Raw genomic sequence first — 18,453 nt, 5'->3', positions numbered from 1 at the left:
TATATAAGGGCATGTGGCAACAGGAGGAGTGGAAATGGCTTTAAACTGGAAGAAAACATATTCAGAATAGATACTAGGAATAAATTCTTTACTGTGAGGAACAATTTGCTCAGTGAGGCTGAGGATGCCCCCTCCCTGGAAACACTCGAGGCCAGGCTGGATGGGGCTGTGAGCAGCCTGCTCTAGAGGGAGGTGTCCCTGCCTATAGCAGGGGGGTTGGAAAGAGATGATCCTAAAGGTCCCCTCCAACCCAAATCACTCAGTGTACGATTCTATTCAAATACTACAAATGGGCAAAACAGGAGTGAAAAGCAGCTACCAATAATCACAACAGGGACAGAGATCAATGTATCAAATTTAGGGTAGAGTGTCAATTTAAAATAGTCTTTCACCAAAGTACTCTAAGAATACACTGTAGTGGAGATCATACAGGTGCTTTAGTGAAAATACCAAGAGACCCATTTTATTTCTTTTTTTTTTTTTTTTTTGAGGAGCAGCAGGAATAAGTCTGCTGAAAATTTTCTGCATTTTCCTCAGCATCAGCAATTATTATAAAATCTAAGAGGTGAGTAGGATGTGGCTTCTTCCATCATCACCACCAAGTTTTCAGAGCATATTCTGGTTTTGGATACTAAAATAAAGCTAACAGATAAAACTTGAAACAACTCGAAGCAAAAGAAACAGTCAAAGATGACACAATCAAATAGGAACTTGTGTCAAACTATCAGGGAGAAGTAGCAGGTTGACATCTGGCTAATTTATGTCTAAGTGTTAAATTATAACACACTCCACTTCCTCATTTTGTTAATTTAATGCCTTGCAACACCAGAATACTGAGTGCTGTTTATACGACTGTAGCAAAAATTAATGCTTCTTTATTATCACTGGCAATGCTGCAATTGCATTTAAAAAAAAAAATCCTATTTGAAGTACAGAAATTTTCTTTCTCTCATACATTCATTATATCCAAGCCCCATCTTCTTCTCTGTTTACTCCTAGAAGAAGTTTCCTTGGATGCAGAATGTTCAACAAAACAAAAAACAAAACAAAAAAACATTGGTGAAGAATGTAATAAATCTAACTGGTGTGTGAACAGGAAAACCTGTTTTTAAAACCCCAGTAAATTGAAAAGTAAACGAGAAGAAACAGAACTAGCAATTCTTTTCAACTCAAGAAAGTTTTAGAATTATTATTTATTGGAACTGTGTGTCTCAGAATCAAATGTGGTAACATAACACTAAATGACTGATACTGAATATGAAATGCAAAATGCATCAGGCACCACCACTGGAATTAGGATGTCTCTAATGATTGTGGATTTACATCTGTGAGCAGGTTCCAATTAGTTCTCCTGCATAGTTTCAGATGAGCCAGCAGTCTCCTTTAGCATTTCAACAGTGATCATTTAAAATCCAGGAATATTACAGAAGCAACCATGGTAGTAGTTAAGGCAGAGCTTAAATCTTGCTACAAGGAGGACAGCTGGGATAGAGAAAAGCTAAAAGTAGGGAAGTAAGAAGCAAAACAGATACATATTACTAAAGACCAAAATAAATGTTCCTTCTGTTCAAAGGATGTATAAAAATGTAACTGAGACATTTTACTACGTATGAAGTAAAAACTATAAAGAAGAGCACATTTAATTGAAGATAAAGTATTATGTATTATCATAAAAAAGAACTCCAGTTTCCCAATTAAAATTGGAAAAAAATAGGAAATGGGAAACTACGCTTATCATGTGAAAGCAACACGCTCTGCATGAAACTGAGAACAAGATGTAGTAAATAAATATGCATTAGACTTTAACTGCAGTTAACTTTACCTAGGAAAAGTTTATCTCCGGTGCCAATCTGTTAAGACAAGAGCCAGTTTCTAAAATGGGAAAGACAAAACACACTGACACACCCCGGCGTCAGCCCATCTCTGAGAAGCACCTACTTCTGCATTTTTATTCCTGCTGGGGTTGTAATGAAGTGAACTGGGAGACCTGAGGCCTGAATCTTGCCCCACTGCTGTTGCCAGCAGGTCACTTATTAGCATTCCCCAATTTCATCCAACAATGTGATGCTTGAAAAGAAACTATGATTGACAAACTGTTTTAAGCCAAATAATTACAGAGAGCCAGCTGTTGGAGAAGTGAAGCAGTTAACCAGCAGACCTGTGCACTAATAGGGTGGGAAAAAAAGGCCTTGGTCAGGTGAGGCAGAGGATGGCAAGCTTTAAGGTCAGAGAGGCCGTGGACAGACAGTGCAATATGACCTCAGTCAGTCTGGACTTAACTGGGCAGGGATGTCTTTGGAACAACACTGGAGATCTGACTTCAGGAGACCTTTAATTGTGTAACCAACAAGGAACCTTTCATGCAGCCTTTCCTTCCTGCCCCGACAGTGCATACAGCACATCCCTCTGTGCTTCCATTTTCTGAGCAAGAGGAACACACGCAGAACCATCAAACATACACAGTGTGCGTGCAGTAACTGTCTTTGCAAGGGACAGACCTTCTGCATGTAAGCAGAAGTCAGATGCAGAGGCCATAACAGCAATTTGAACGAGGTGTTTCAAGGACAAAAATTATGTACTGGTAATTGCAGACAAACATCAGGGGTTTTCTTGTTTGTTTGTTTGTTCTTTTCCCATAATCCAAGCAAAGCGTGATCAAAGAATACTGCAGTCCTCAGAATCATAGAATCATAGAATCATAGAATCACTAAGGTTGGAAAAGACCTAAAAGATCACCCAGTCCAACCGTTCACCTATTCCCAATAGCTCCTACTAAACCATGTCCCTCAACGCAACATCCAGTCTTTCCTTGAACACCCCCAGGGTCGGTGATTCCACCACCTCCCTGGGCAGTCCATTCCAGTGCCTGACCACCCTTTCTGAAAAGTAATACTTCCTCATGTCCAGCCTGAATCTCCTCTGCCGTAGCTTGAAACCATTCCCCCTGGTCCTATCACTAATGACACGAGAGAAGAGGCCGACCCCCAGCTCACTACAACCTCCCTTCAGGAAGTTATAGAGAGCAATAAGGTCTCCCCTGAGCCTCCTCTTCTCCAGGCTGAACATTCCCAGCTCCTTCAGCCTCTCCTCATATGGCCTGTGTTCCAGACCCCTCACCAGCTTTGTTGCCCTTCTTTGAACACGTTCCAGGGCCTCAATATCTTTCTTGCAGTGAGGGGCCCAAAACTGGACACAGTACTCCAGGTGCGGCCTCACGAGTGCTGAATATAGGGGAACAATCACCTCTCTGCTCCTGCTTGCAACACTGTTTCTGATGCAAGCCAGGATGCCATTGGCCTTCTTGGCCACCTGGGCACACTGTCGGCTCATGTTCAGCCGAGCATCAATCAATACCCCCAGGTCCACTTCCTCTACGCAGTCCTCCAGCCACACCGCCCCAAGCCTGTAGCGTCGCCTGGGGTTGTTGTGGCCGAAGTGCAGGACCCGGCATTTGGCCTTGTTGAAACTCATCCCATTGGCTCCAGCCCAGCTCTCCAGCCTGTCCAGATCCCTCTGTAGGGCCTCGCTACCCCCAGGCAGATCCACACTTCCAGCCAATTTGGTGTCATCTGCGAATTTACTGAGGGTGCACTCGATGCCCTCATCCAGGTCATCAATAAAGATATTGAAGAGGACAGGCCCCAGCACCGACCCCTGGGGAACACCACTCACGACCGGTCGCCAGCTGGATTTAACTCCATTCACCACCACTCTCTGTGCCCGGCCCTCCAGCCAGCTCCTTACCCAGCCAAGAGTGTACCCATCCAAGCCTCTGGCTGCCAGCTTCTGCAGGAGAATGCTGTGGGAGACAGTGTCAAAGGCTTTGCTGAAGTCTAGGTAGACCACATCAACAGCCTTTCCTTCATCCACCAGATGGGTCACTAGATCATAGAAGGAGATCAGGTTGGTCAAACAGGACCTGCCCTTCATGAACCCATGCTGGCTAGGCCTGATCCCCCGGTCACCCTGCACATGCCGCATGATCTCCCTCAAGACGATCTGCTCCATAACCTTCCCTGGCACCGAGGTCAGGCTGACAGGCCTGTAGTTCCCCGGATCCTCCTTACGACCTTTCTTATAAATGGGAGTCACATTGGCAAGCCTCCAGTCTTCTGGGACCTCACCAGTCAACAAGGAGCGCTGACAGATGATGGAAAGCGGCTCGGCTATCACCTCCGCCAGTTCCCTCAGCACTCTCGGGTGGATCCCATCTGGCCCCATCGACTTGTGACAGTCCAGCTGGAGCAGTAGGTCTCTGATTGTTTCTTTCAGAATCACAGGGGGGTTAGTGTGCTCCCCGGCCGAGATTACCAGGTCAGAGAGAGGGGTATCCTGAGGATAACTGGTCTGACTTTTAAAGACAGACGTAAAGAAGGCATTCAGAACCTCCGCCTTTTCCTTATCCTCAGCGGTCACATTCCCAGCCTCATCCAGCAAAGAGTGGATATTCTCCTTTGTCCTCCTCTTACTGTTAATGTATTTATAAAAGAGTTTCTTATTCCTTTTCACACCAGCAGCTAGGTTAAATTCAAGCTGGAGAAAGACCTTGAGGTGCATACTGCATACAAGACTGAGAGGTAAGAATTAGGATGTGGCACGGGAACAAAGTATCAAACTCTTTAACAAATGTCTGCTTACCACTTTCATGATGTGACCAAAAAAAATAAAAAAGTACTGAAGCGCTGTGAGTGAAAAGGAAAGCACTTTTTCCCTTCAGATGACACAAGCCTGCACATGAATTCTGTTTAGATGAACATCGAGCCAAAGACACGCCATGCAATCCCATGTTGTGAAATTCTTGGATACATCAGTATTATTAAAATAAAATGCTTTGAGAAGCTCTGCAGAATATTTCTAGGAAATGTAATGTATCCCAGCTCTGTTTCAACAAACAGCTCATGGTAGGGTATTGCAAAATCTTGCCACATTAGGTCAGAGGGAAAAACAATGCATTCCTCTTGCACTGACTGCAACTTGAACTCTGTGTCCAGAACAGCCAATATCAAAATTAGTGTAGAAATACAGAAGCAAATGTTATTATTGTCTCTATTTATATCAGCAGTACTACACAGGACTACCGATTACCAGAATTAACCTGAGAATGTAGATAAGGTAAAATGATAAACAATGAGCATTTTCTGGCTATTTTGGTGATGCTGAAGTTGACCAGGATGTTTAAACACGCTTGAGCATTCAGGCTGTACCTCAGGCACATGTAACCTTGCTGGCTGCAGGAAAGATGCTACACCTGGTGACAAAGATCATGTGTGCAACACAGCTCTGCTGCTAGTGAGGACCTACACCTCTCTTCCTCCTCCACAGCAGGTTCACATCTGACAGGATGTGGCAATGACACAGCTGTCAGCTGTTTTCACAAACATTGTAAGGCACATTGCATGAAGAATTTGGGCATAAATGTATAATTGAAATAAAGAAAATGATTTTTTTTTTCTCTTGACATTCTTCAAATATTACATAACTTTCTGCTACTTCCATTTTTTTCACCCACCTACTGATGCACTCTTGCTGCCCTTCAGACATTGCATAACCTCAACATTTAAATATTATTTAAACCTTACTGGTCAGCTTTCTAATACTTCTTGTGTCAGATGTCTGCATTTCAGTCTGTCCCTGAGTTGGAAACAGAGTAGTAACAAGATCTGTACATAACAAGCACCTCATAAATCTGCACCACTGCCCACCCACACTCTATCCAGCTTATCTTCTGCTTATATGCACAACTTATATAACAACTTAAACAGGACATGGGTATGATTCTTTTTCCATAAAGAGCCACATAAAAAAACATACATATAAGACTACCTAAAGCACACGATTACTTCCCTCCAAACACACCACACACAAACCACACTCACACCACTGCCCATCTCCACTTGAATGCAAGCGCACACTGAAGATGGATTGTTTCATTGCACACCATTAAAACAGCTTTTACATTGTGCTCCTTTACCACAGCCACCTCCAGGGCATGAGTTCCCTATGTCAAATTCCAAGAACTGGTATTCAACATCTCAGGCTACCTGTTTAGACAGCTCTTAGAAGTGCACGATCCCTCCCTTCCTCCTGAAACTGAAAGAACCTTTTGTATATGTGCCACACTGCAAACACTTCAGATGTCCAAAAAATACATATGTAAGTAACTTTAGAAAGAGCTAGGAAGGTAAATGTAAAAAGCCACTGCATCAAGTGTCCTTTTATGGACAGCTATGATATAATTGATAAGCCTTTATGTTCAGTATAACATACTAAACATAATCAAGAAAGAAACTTCTGCAACAGCCTGCTAGCATGACTGACCCCATTTCTTTTTTCCTTCCTCATTGCAATACCTTTCTCCTTCTCACTTCAACATATGACTGGACTTTCTCAATGGTCATGGATCCTTCTGCATTTTTTTTTTTTATTACAGTAAACATTTCAGGAGCTCCATTTTCCTTTATTTTCCGTAGTCTCGTATGACCCTGAGTTTTCAACTGCAATGCATTCAGAGCAATTTCCTACTCCACCATTCCTCACCATATTTCTTAGTGTCATTCAAGGTTTTACCCTTAAAACCCTCCTCTTTTACCCTCTTAACCTTATTCCAGAGTGACCTCATTTCATTACACAGCTTCCCTGACTCACAAATCTCTCTTCTCCAGTGACCTCTCCCTTGCTGTTCAACTTCTCATCTGGATCTTTCAGTGCCAGCATAAACTGAGACACTCACCTTTCCTCCCATGCCCTCTTCTCTCTGGCGGCCTATACAAATTAAGGAGAAAAGCCTATTCTGAAAGACCAGAGTTGCAAGAAAATACTCAAAAGTTACAAAACAAGACAATTCAAAATTCCTCAACAAACAATTTTAATAAAAGACAAATATGAGAAGAAAAAAAAGGAGCTTCTTTAATAATTTATCAACCATGAAAGTTCCAATTCTCTTATTAATATTCAGAAAATGTGCAGACTGCGGAGATCCTCCTGATGCAGACACAGCTCTTTTCAAAGGGGAAGTTTCTACTGAGGCTTATAAGGCAAGCCCAATCAATCCAAATAAAATAATCCAACTCGCACCAGTCTTCTATCAGGCTCTGAAAAGCTTAGAGTATAGCCAAATCTTTGTAATCCTGGCAAAAGTTTGCGTCAGACAAAGATCCACAGTAATCATTATGACAGTCAATCCAGCAGCAGCTCCACAGCTGCTCACAGATCTGGAGTTGCGGCCCCACTTTCATTTCCACCAGACTATAGCTCTGCTCAATGACAGGTACTGTAATCTTTGGTAAAACGCTCTGGTAACCCTTACACTACAGTTGTCATTTGACACTTGGCAAGTCTGTCCTTTTTCCACACACTTAGCAGCAGGCTTTCTAATGCTGAGCCTTCAACCTGCTTGACCCCCAGCCAGTCATATCCTAAACATAAATTAAAAGCTACTGTATAATTACTATTTTTCTTCCAGCACTTCCCATTCTCTTCCTCAGCAGTAAGGAATGCAGCCAGATGACTGACAGACATAGTAAGATTTTTTATAAGGGATTTCTGTCATAACAGATGACTCAATCCGATAATCACTGAAGAAGAATGAGATGTTCTATGACAGGGAGCTCCAGGCAAGTCACTAAGAGTGTACAATCTTTGGTAACAGTACATCAACAGTACATGTACTGGCTGCATCAAGCACACATAACACACCTTAATCCTGGGACGGTGGTCAGGCCTGGTAGGACAGTGGGAACCACACTGAGTGCTGTACTTTGTCAATTGGGAAACAGTGGCTCCCACTGGAAAGGAACCACTAAAAGAATGCAGTGATGCTTAAAAAGAGGGGGAAAGACCTCCTGTAGATTTCTGGACTGCACTTGTGTCATCTTTTCTTGTAACAACAAGTTTCAGGAAGAGTGGAGCAAATAATCCTTACCGTGCAGAGTCCAACCTGTGCTATTTAAACCTTGTTAAACTGTGAAAGCAAGCTACTTCAACTTCATGCAAAGATCTTGGCCAACATTGTGGCTTTCCAGCAGCTGTGTGCCAGCAGACCTATCACCTCATTTCCTGCTACGCTAAGGGCACTTGAAAGGGGGTAGGTAAGTGTACAAGCACATCTACCTGAAAATCCACTCCACAACGGTAAGTACACCCCACAGAACTGAAGAGGACCAACATGAAAAAAAAAATTAAGAAAATGAAAAGAAATTATTCTTTAACTGACTGTCCTAAACATGAGTCAAGGATTCTTCATTAAACAAGAAAATCCAAAAAGTAGTCAGTACTGCGTAAAAAGAGGGGAGCAAATCATCTACTTCTATATGCTAGACTGGAAAAGCAGAACATGCTTGTTCTATTCCATAATGTGCTAATGAAGCTTCTGGAGGGGACACTGAGAGGACATTCTTCCTCGTGCGGGGACAGGGCACGCACTGCCATGATCATTTTGTAAGAGAGATCTTCCTGATAACCACAGACTTTCCCTTCCCAAATTCATGCAAGGATAAAAGAAATCAAGCAATCTTACGGACACCTGAAAACCTCACACACACGCTTTGAGATGAGCACACAAATATAATGCAAAAGGCACTAAGCACTGAAGCTATGATAGACACCACTCTATCACTGAAAAGACAAAAGCATAGAAGAGGAGGCACCCATTCTTTCACTTCTTCCCGCACACGCACATTTACATTTTCATTGTCTCTGTAAAGACAGAGGCGGTAGGTCCCTGACCTGCTGGGGGACAGGCCTTTAGAAAGAGCCCCTTTTCACCAAGGGAAGAAAGAAGAAAGAGCTTTCAGCTGTCCACCTGCATTTAAAAGCTAGATGATGTAACCAGCATACGCTTTACTATGATACCACTGTGAGCCATCTTAGAATCAAGCATAAGTTCTGGGAAACCCAATAAATCATTCTCTTTTATTTCATCAAGCAGCTCATTTCAAAACTACAGAAAGAATTCTGCATTTACATTACATACCCAAAGAACCAACATGCAAACAAGTTCGAATGATAATGAAAAACTAATTGTGATTACTGGTATTATAGTAATAATTACAGTGTACAGTTCTTACATATTTTTCCAAGCTACTTCTTTGTGAGACTACATACCACACACAAGAAAACTGATGTTTCACTGAATTCTTTGTTTTAAAAAAAGTTATTACACTCATCTCAGAGGGAGAAAAAGATATTCAGTGCAGGGTTTTATTTCCAGATATGTACATGTATTTCATAGCTGCTAATACCAGTCACGTTATCAGCTATAAGCAGTCCTGCCAAATTCAGTGTGAGCTCTCAATAGTAGCAGAAGAATTACTGTAGCTGTGCCTCACAGGTAGGACTCTGCTTCTGCTACTTACACAAAGGAGGCTCAAGGTTGTGAACAAGTTCAAGCATTGTGAGAAAGTGACATGTTAACAAGCCATCACTTCTGCAGTGGAGGGCAAAACATTTCTTTCATTAAACTTCTCATTCTTCCTTAGGACAACGTCAAGTAAAGCAACCGAGTCACTGCTATTCTGCCTTCACCACACTTAGGCAGTTACTAGATTTCAACGAACAGAGCACACTGCATGATGTGGTGAGTCATACTTTTTTTCCAAGCAGATAAAATAAACTTCCTATTTATTATTTAGGGTTTTAATACATACAGTAAGCCTTCCTCTCACTGCTACAAAGCCTCAAATTCAAAAGTATTCAACGTATTTCAATCACTTACAACTTTCCTCCAGATACAAAGTTTTGCTCAACTTGAGAAGTAGCAGAAATGCTAATTTTGGCTATAACTGAGAACAGGCCAATAAGAGTCTTAACAACCCAGAGTGCTAACATTCCATCACAGCTAATGTATTTTCTGAATTCGTGCAAAACAAACATTAGATTTTGTTCTGAGAAGTCCTAGAAGACTCAGAAATCTTCACTGAATTGGGAGCTTACTCTGAAAGACTCCACAATCAAGTCCTCTTAAAAGCTATCCTCCTGAGTAAAGCTTGTCAAAACTTGTCAAAATCCTCTCTGAAAATGCAGCCTGTGATGTACCCCACCTCCAGATCATGCCATGTTACATTCCGGCAACCCCAGCAGCTTAATGCAGTTCGGGGCGCTCGGCACTCCCTTAGCAGCACTCAGCACTTGGTGTGATCGTACCAGGCAGCTAATACAGCTCAGGCTAACGTGCCAAGTGAACATATAAACACAACAAGTTGGGGCAGAGCTATTTTAAGGCTCTTACTCAGAAAACCTGTAAATCATCAACAAGAGGCTTTACAAGTGAGGTGTATTTTATGAATGTGAATGGATAAGGAAGAACACAGAACAAAGGAGGGAACTGAGGTCTCAGATGAGTGACGATGCAGAAGGTATACATAAAAAAATCTGTGTTATTAAAGACAAAGCTATTTTAAGTTTGAGGAAAGGAAGAAATAGCAGAGTTACAGACTAGATCAAACTGCACAGTGCTGAAAAGAGAAAGCTTTGAAGATCATGCTTGACAAGAGAGCATTGTGCATATGGTTGCAAAGGCATAACAGGGAGTTTGGAAAATACACATAGTCCAGTTCTGCTCTGCCCAAAGTGGCAAATCATCTAGGGTGAAATATCAAATCCCGAGGCTAGAAAAAAGGCTAAACAGAGGACCAGGCAGAGAATGCAGATAGTCTGGAAGAGTGATAGAATAGACATGTAACATGACAACGTGCAACCACAACATCCTGGATATGAAGTCATGAATGCACAGCAAAATTGTCAAGCAAGTTGTAAAGGAATTTTAAGCAGAATCCCTAAAAAAAACAAAAAAAAAAAAAACAAAAAAACAAACAAAAACAAACAAACAACAACAACAAAACGGGAGAGAGAAAAGAAAAAGCAGTAAATGAGTTTTGGGGGACGAGGGGGTCAGACATTTCACACAATTGCCAATGAGATACAACATCTGATATTTGAAAAATGGAGAATTATTAAAATTTTGTATAAAAACTAGATACAGAGTACACCTACACATCTGATAGAGGGGATACAGTGCTTGTGTGACTGCAGCAGAGTTAGACATATTCTGCTCAAGTAATTCTGGGGCTAAAACCACAACAGAGTAAGAGACCAGCAGAGAGATGTTATGTGAATAAAGCAGATACACAGATAGGATATTCTATAGTAGGAAATAAGAGTGAAGAAAATATACTTGGGGCAATAGATGAGTACAAAAACAGCTCTGTCTTAGAAGCTGAAGGGTACAGAGACATAATTCAGACATAGGGAACGAGAACGCATACAGCAGTAAATAATACACGGCCAGAATCAGAGCAGGGCACTGAGGTGACGATGATGGAACCATTTGTACAAAGGAGCTAAAGACGCCGTGTGGACACGCATAACGTCAGATGTTGTGTGGGGCTACTTCACATCAGGCAGCGGGCTGACCAGCGGCTGTAATCCAGCAACACGCTGAGGTGCGAGCCAGAAGTGACACACAGCATTAGAGCTATGTCAAACACAGCGCAGGCCGACGCGCGGCAGTTACTCTGCTTCGAGCGTATGTTGGGACAGAGAAACGAAAGGAGTTGGCGCGGAGAGCTGAGCCGGCCGTCCAGCTCCGAGGGAAAGGCAGCCGACCAGCACACGGCTTTGTGCGCTTTCCCAGCCGTGCCCTCGGCTCCCTCGCAGCGAGGCTCACACGGCATGCAGCCCACGGCGGCAGGCTGCCCGCACCGCGCCCGGGCGGACAGAAGGCGGACGGACGGGCCGCGGCGGCGGGAAGCCGGCAGACGCGTCCGCCGGGAGCAGGCGGAGCTGACGGCAGCGATACATGGAGAGGTACGGGCGCCTACAGACCCCCCCACAGCCCGCTCACCTTTCGCTGGGGGCCTCCTCCTCCTCGGCCATGGCGGCGGCAGGAGCTGGCAGCGGGGCGGCGGCCGGCAGCGCGGCGACGGACAGCGCGACGGCGGCGGCACCGGCCATCACGGGCCCCTCCCTCCTCCGCCTCCCCTCCCGCCGCCGTCGCCGCCTTGCGTCATCGCCACCGCCCATACCATAGAGCGGGGCGACGCCAGCGGCTAGAGCGGCGCTCCGGGACGCGCCTGGCGGGCTCGCGTCCCCGCACGGCACAGCGCCGGCTGTGTAACGAGGGGCAGAGAGCCTTGGGTGGGCAGGGGAGAGGTTCTGACCGTCCTCACAAGCATTTCGAACCACAGACAGAAACCTCAGCCCACAGAGATCAGCGCTGGATTTTCGAGTCGGTCATTTGTGCTTGTTTGCACGTACAAGAAGCAACTTAGGAGCTCGGGACGCCTCTCAAACAGCCAAGAAGAAAAGGCACAGAACGCACCTTGCGATTCTCCTTTTCGAGTGTTTTGAAGGACTTAACGCGGCCACGCCTACGGGCACGAGGCTGCGGGGCGGAAGGGCTGCGCGCTGCTGTCCAGCTGTGCGCGCCGTGCGCCCGCTGAACCCCGAGCCGCGCTGCGAGGCGTTCTGAAGTGGGCTTACCGAACTTTGCAGCGGACCTCAGACATGTCAGAAGGACGGATGGAAGATTGAGTAGTGCACTGTTTGGTGTCTGGAATCCTTTGATCAAAGTTGCAATGGCAATTCGGTAATAGTTGAGATTATTCCCGGCTAAAACCATTCTGCAGTTTTAACAACAGTGATTGTTAAGGTTTCGTAATCTCCGCTAAAGTTTGCTTAGCTGTGTCACAGTGCTTTGGTAATCAAACATTTCTCTGGAGAGTTTTTGTTTATTATTGTTATTGTTTCTCTGAAATGTTGTATTTACTGAAAATACGAATACCTCTGGATGCAGAAGTATATGATCGCTGGTGAACATTTGCAGTTATGCTCTCTGGAATTTGGAAACAGCTTGAAACAACAGCCCTGAATGCTACAATTCTTCATTTCAAGGGAATGACACATTGAAATCTCATCGGTCACATTTAAGCATGGTACATGCATGTACTACAAGCAAACATTTCCTAGAATCATAGAATCACAGAATGGTTTGGGTTGGAAGGGACCTGAAAGCCCACCCAGGCCCAACCCCCAGCCATGGGCAGGGCTGCCACCCAACAGCTCAGCTGCCCAGGGCCCCATCCAACCCTGCCTTGAGTGCCTCCAGGGATGGGGCACCACAGCCTCTCTGGGCAGCTGTGCCAGGGTCTCACTGCCCTCTGAGTGAAGAATTTCCCCCAAAATCTAATCCCATCATCTAACATAGGTGAGGTTAAATTGAAAAATTTCCCTCTTTCATAATGATAAAATAATTTTATGTATATGTATAAGCAACACACGCCTGCTTCCCTTGCTATCCCTACAGCTTCTTTTTTTTCTCCTTTTTATAGCAAATGTCTTTTCCTGCTAACATAAAAGGAAAACACAAGTTCTCTTAGCTGAGACAAGAAAAGCAATCCATCTGACCTCCCAGATTCTCCTTGCCCTGCACTGAGATGAAAAATCAATGTCTATGCTAAACAAAGACTCCAGATGACATAACAGAAGTCTTAGTGTCAAAGTCATCTTGCTTTGTCTTTACCTCAGGTTTTTTTGAGACCATTCCTATTAGACATCAGGTCGCAGTAACTATCATTATTCTTTGTTATTTAAAATTTGGAGCTGTATTATTTTCTATGTCAATATATTTCAAATACTTGGAACTCTCTTTTGTAAGTTCTACACTTGCAGTCCTACTTTTGATCCAACATAAGTAGCTGCTTCTCAGCTAAAGCTGAGTGACAATGAAACATGAAAATAGAGCACAAGTGTTTATCATCCACATTTTTGCATGATGACCTACTTAGTATCTTTCTTTTCCAAACAACACAGACAACTTGCTAAAATCTGTCTGATCAAAAGCCATAAGGATGGCTGACCATGTCAAATATGTACGCACTGAAGGGGAAAAGTTCGCTTATGAGTGTTTTTTATATGAAAGAGATAAAAACAGCAGCTTGATAAAAGGAACATCATATACAGCGCCTGTTCTGATTTGCAAGCAAGCAACAAGTAAGATGGCAGCGTTCACACCAGATGCATCCTTGTGGTGCTTCAAAAAACATGTAATTTACTTTCATAAAGCCCCTGCAAGCCCTTGCAGTCACGGGTTCTTCCTCTCCAATTGTCTATTCCACATGTTCTCCATGTTTTAGGTCAGGCATGACTTCCAGCTGAAATTTTGGACCTTGCATTCCAGGTAGCCCAGGAGATACATTTACTTCCAGAGCCTCTCCTGCACAATTTAGAAACACACCCACAGCAGTTGAAGTAGGAAGTTGTATAACTGTGAGAAAAGTCACCTCTGGGAAGGCCATAAAAAAGTGCTCCAAGAAGCAAATGTACTGCAGAGGTGGGTGATATGTCTTTGTTATTATGTATCACTACCAGCAAGAGCTGAGACCATGACAAGCGAGTGTTGCTAGCCAGAACTTCCACCTTGTACTTGCCTGTTCCATTGTGTATGACTCACATGTGATTACCCTGAAATTTCCTCCTGGATAGAGGAGTGGCTGGGAAGACACAAAATCTTCTGTTTTCAGGTGGGTGGAAAGGTGCTGCTTCTAAGGGTTCTGTGATTTTGTTTTCATGGGTCGTGTGTGCTAACTCTCAGAGCACACCTTGAGACTCTCAGCTGCATAAGACAGGGCATGTAATCTAGGCAGTCTCCGTGTGCCATAACCTTGTTTTGTCTTCCTCATCTGTGAATATGAATACCTACATAACCACACAAGCTGGAGCCCTTCAGGGCTTCTGGAAATGTCCGTACCTAGCAAGGAGGCTGATTAAAACCACCTACTAGCAGCTAGCTGGAAAGGTCAGGGTGCACGTTAAATGAGACTGTCTATGAAACAGCAGATTTAGTGGTCTGTAGGACCAAAATGAAGAGTAAAAACAAACTTGTAGAACTGGATGCTAGGAGTCCCCTAAAAAGCTTGTATAACAGGTAAAAGGAAGAGTGAATTCACAGGAGCTTCCAGTTCTTTAAAGGAATGATATTAAAGGTAAACACTGGTATTCATCATGAGGGAAAGGCAGAAAGTGTAGTTAAGGAACCAGCTTGGCTAAATTGCTCAAACCTAAGAAAGAAATGAGTTGGGCAAGAAAAAATAAGTTATGATACTGAAGCTGAGAATAAAAGTATAACTGATGTAGAACAAAAACAAAAAACATAAAATGAAATGCAACTAGCAGGCTAATAAAAAAGAATGAGTCTAGAAATATATTGACTGTTTGAGGTAGATGCGGTTCTTCAACTGGAAAGCGAGAAAACTAAAGGTGTCAGAAGGGCAGTACCTCCTAGAGCTCAGTGAAATTAGGAACCTGATGCAATAACAAGAGAAGTTGGGTTTTAGCCTCAGCTAAGAAAAGAATAGAGCACTTACTCAACTCAGGTAATTTCAAATTGACCTCACATCCCTCTTTAATTTCATGCTAGAGTATTTAAAGATTTTGCTGACAGAATCTCAGTGTCAATAATCAATATATTTGAGAATTTGTGTTTTTTTTGGTAGGAAAGAGGGAGGCTATAGAGTGACAAGCACGGTGAAGGGAAGGGTGGAGAGAAAAGAAGAAATATGAAATAGTGGTTCAATACAATAAATTTCAATTCTTAGAAAAACAGTGAAATGAATATGCTTGTGCATTGTTGAAAAATGAGAATAACTGTCAGCAAGAAGTTATGTCTCAAACATCTAATTGCCTTTATAACAGAATGACCAATTCAGTGGATAGAGAAGAGCTACAAATGTACTATATCTTGATTTTCATGTACATTTTAATTTGATTCACTTAAGCAAATTAATAGAATGTGTTCTACATTGATCTACAATTAAGTACTCACAAAGCTTGTTGGAAAACCAGAGTAACAGGATGGTGCTCTACCAAACTGGCAATGCGTACATCAAATGGGATTGCACAGATTCAGCACCTGGTGCCAGTCATTAATGACCCGATGGGTGTTTATAAAAGTGAAAACGCTTATTGGAGTCACAAATGTATCAGGCAGGAAAGGATTAAGTATGTTGGAGGACAGAGACAAAATACAAAATGAGTTTCAATTAGAAATATGAAAAAAAATAAGGGAAGCTATTCAAGTGAAACAGCTGTAGACCTAGACAGGAATAATCAGCTGTAGGGGAAACTGGTTAGGTAGCAGTTCAGTACAATAGAAACTCTGGCTTTGAGTGGTCACAAGCTGTGTATGAGTCAACAAGGGCTTGTTGCAAAAAAAAGTCAAGCATCCTGCTGGGATGTATTATATGGATTAGAGTTTGCAAGACTTGGCAAGTAATTCTGCTTTGTTAAGCAGTTGTAAAGCCAGTTTTGAATGTTGCATGTCAAGAAGGATGTGGACCACCTGAAGAATGTCTAGATGAGAACAGACAGAATGTAAAGGAGCCTACAGGAAAATCTGAATGAGTAGGAGAAATGATGACAGTCCACAGATAAGTAAGAATTTATGCCAACATGGGAATAACTTGTTCAATTGGAATCACACCCAAGTTACTTTAGGTTAAACATTAGAACTAATGTTCTTCAAGGGAATAGGTGCTGGAAATAAAGACTTCTAGAAATACAGTCAGAATCTGACATTGGGGTTTTAAGAACAGGCTACTTACATATCATATTCTCTATAAATAGAAATTTCATAGGTGTAGTGGGACTGCCTGGGGGCAGGGAGACTAAGAACATGGTTTTCTGAGGACCAATTAGCCCGATGTTTCCATTGTTTTCAATGTTTTTAATCAAGGCCAGCTGAAGTGGCAGAGTGGACTGGCATGGATAGGAGTCCTGTCCTGGTGCCTCTCATCATCCCATCATGTGTTCTGGAGTCCATTCCACTCCAGTTGATAATATGCGGAAGGTTTCAGCCCCCTAAAATCTCTATCAGGATTCCCTTCCTGGTTAAAATGTTACCTGTGAAAACAGTGTAGCTTCTCTGTTGTAATCCTGATCTCATCTTAACCTTCCTGGTTGTAAATAAAAACTTGTGCAATGTTTTGGAGTTCTCTCTTTACATAAAGGTACATTTTTCATTGTAAACGTAAGCCTTATGTTGTAATACGTGATTGGTCAACAATCTCCGAACATCTGCCTTTGGTAAAGAGAGGAACTATCTTGTGGGTATTGTACTTCATATGTGGCAATCTCTGAACCTGAGAATTTCCAGTCATTACTCTTGAGAAATAACTTCATACAACTTTTTTGTTTTTGAAATCATTATTTTTAATACTTTTCTGCTCTTGAAAGAAAATAATAAATGCCTAATGTTTTCAACCAGATTCATAAAAACTGGTATTTCTCCAGCCAAGTTCCAGTTATTTATGTATATTCATGACTAAAAAATAATTACCTTAACTAGTAAAATCTTGTGCTTTATATGTGTCAAGAAAGCACTGAAAGCTGTATTTAAAGCCAGTAAATATTTGGTTACAGTTTTTTCATAGTTCTTTCTTCTTTTGAGGGAAATTCTTCTTTATTCTCCTTTGTCCTCTCCCCCCCTCTCTCTCTCTATTTTTTTTTTTAAGAACTAAACATTAAATTCAATAAGGTAAAAAGAAATATTTCTTATTTATACTAATTCCAACTGGTAGTAAATAGAAGTACTGGTAGAATGGACAATACTTACCTCCTTGAAGTTTGGCTTTTCTACTAGAAATATAACTTTTGTAAGGCTATCAAGAAGAGTAAATGCTTAAAGATGGTTTAAAAATACTTCTATATTCCCCAATGGTAGCCTCTGTTATTGGCCAGATTCATACTTGCAAATATTTTTGTAATTAGGAAACCCAGTGACAGACAACCCAGATGCATCTGTGAGACACTGTTCTCTATTCACAAGGAATGTACGGAAGTCCTACTTTATAGAAAAGATGAGATATTAAACAGTGGGAGGAAGATTGTTTCCTTACAGTCTGTTATTTTGACTTTCTCTCAGTGTCATACAAATATTTCTCCATGGCTTTACTTTTCCCACTTTTTCTGTTTGCTTGCTAGCTTATTGCAACACACAAATACTGACTGTCCTTCCAAACAATACTCAGCTTTTGCATTCACATTCAAACCACAGCACTACCCTACATAACAGATATCTTAGTGACTACCTCAGCCTTGTCAAACATGTCTAGATCTCAGACAGTAGTTTTTTACTGTGTAAGTTACTGGTAAACACAAGTTTTGCCTGATTAGGAAATCCTTCTTCATTCATTATCTTCAGCAGTGTCCACAGATCGAAGTCAATGGCTATTTCCCAGAGATGACAAATCTACAGAATGAAGTGATACTAAAAAGTAAATACATATTTCTGTAATCTTAATGTTCAAAATGCAGCAGTATACGACACCACCAATGTGGCATTTATGTCTTTCTCCCCTGGTTGAAAACACTTCCAAGGGAAAAGAGCTCTGTTTCTTCCACTGGTGTTTCTCCCAGGACTTCAGTAGAGGGTTGGTTTTGGGGCTGCTGCTTCCCATTCCC

At 42.4% G+C, this 18,453-nt stretch overlaps 1 protein-coding gene across 1 annotated transcript in view; it reads right to left on the bottom strand.

Annotated features, from left to right (window-relative positions):
- ABHD5 (abhydrolase domain containing 5, lysophosphatidic acid acyltransferase) overlaps positions 1–11,906 on the bottom strand; it is a 31,214-nt gene extending 19,308 nt beyond the window's left edge. Inside the window, exon 1 of the mRNA XM_042889116.1 lies at positions 11,840–11,906. Coding sequence (XP_042745050.1) covers positions 11,840–11,871 — 32 coding nt within the window. The 5' untranslated portion in view covers positions 11,872–11,906. The remainder of the gene's footprint in view (positions 1–11,839) is intronic.
- Between the last annotated feature and the right edge of the window lie 6,547 nt (positions 11,907–18,453).

Source organism: Lagopus leucura, unplaced genomic scaffold (genome assembly GCF_019238085.1).
Source record: "Lagopus leucura isolate 7727_CA_CO unplaced genomic scaffold, USGS_WTPT01 Super-Scaffold_100157, whole genome shotgun sequence".
NCBI classification, from domain to species: Eukaryota; Metazoa; Chordata; class Aves; order Galliformes; family Phasianidae; genus Lagopus; species Lagopus leucura.
Note: the sequence above shows the minus strand (reverse complement) of the source record. Positions and strands in the feature narration are given on the sequence as shown.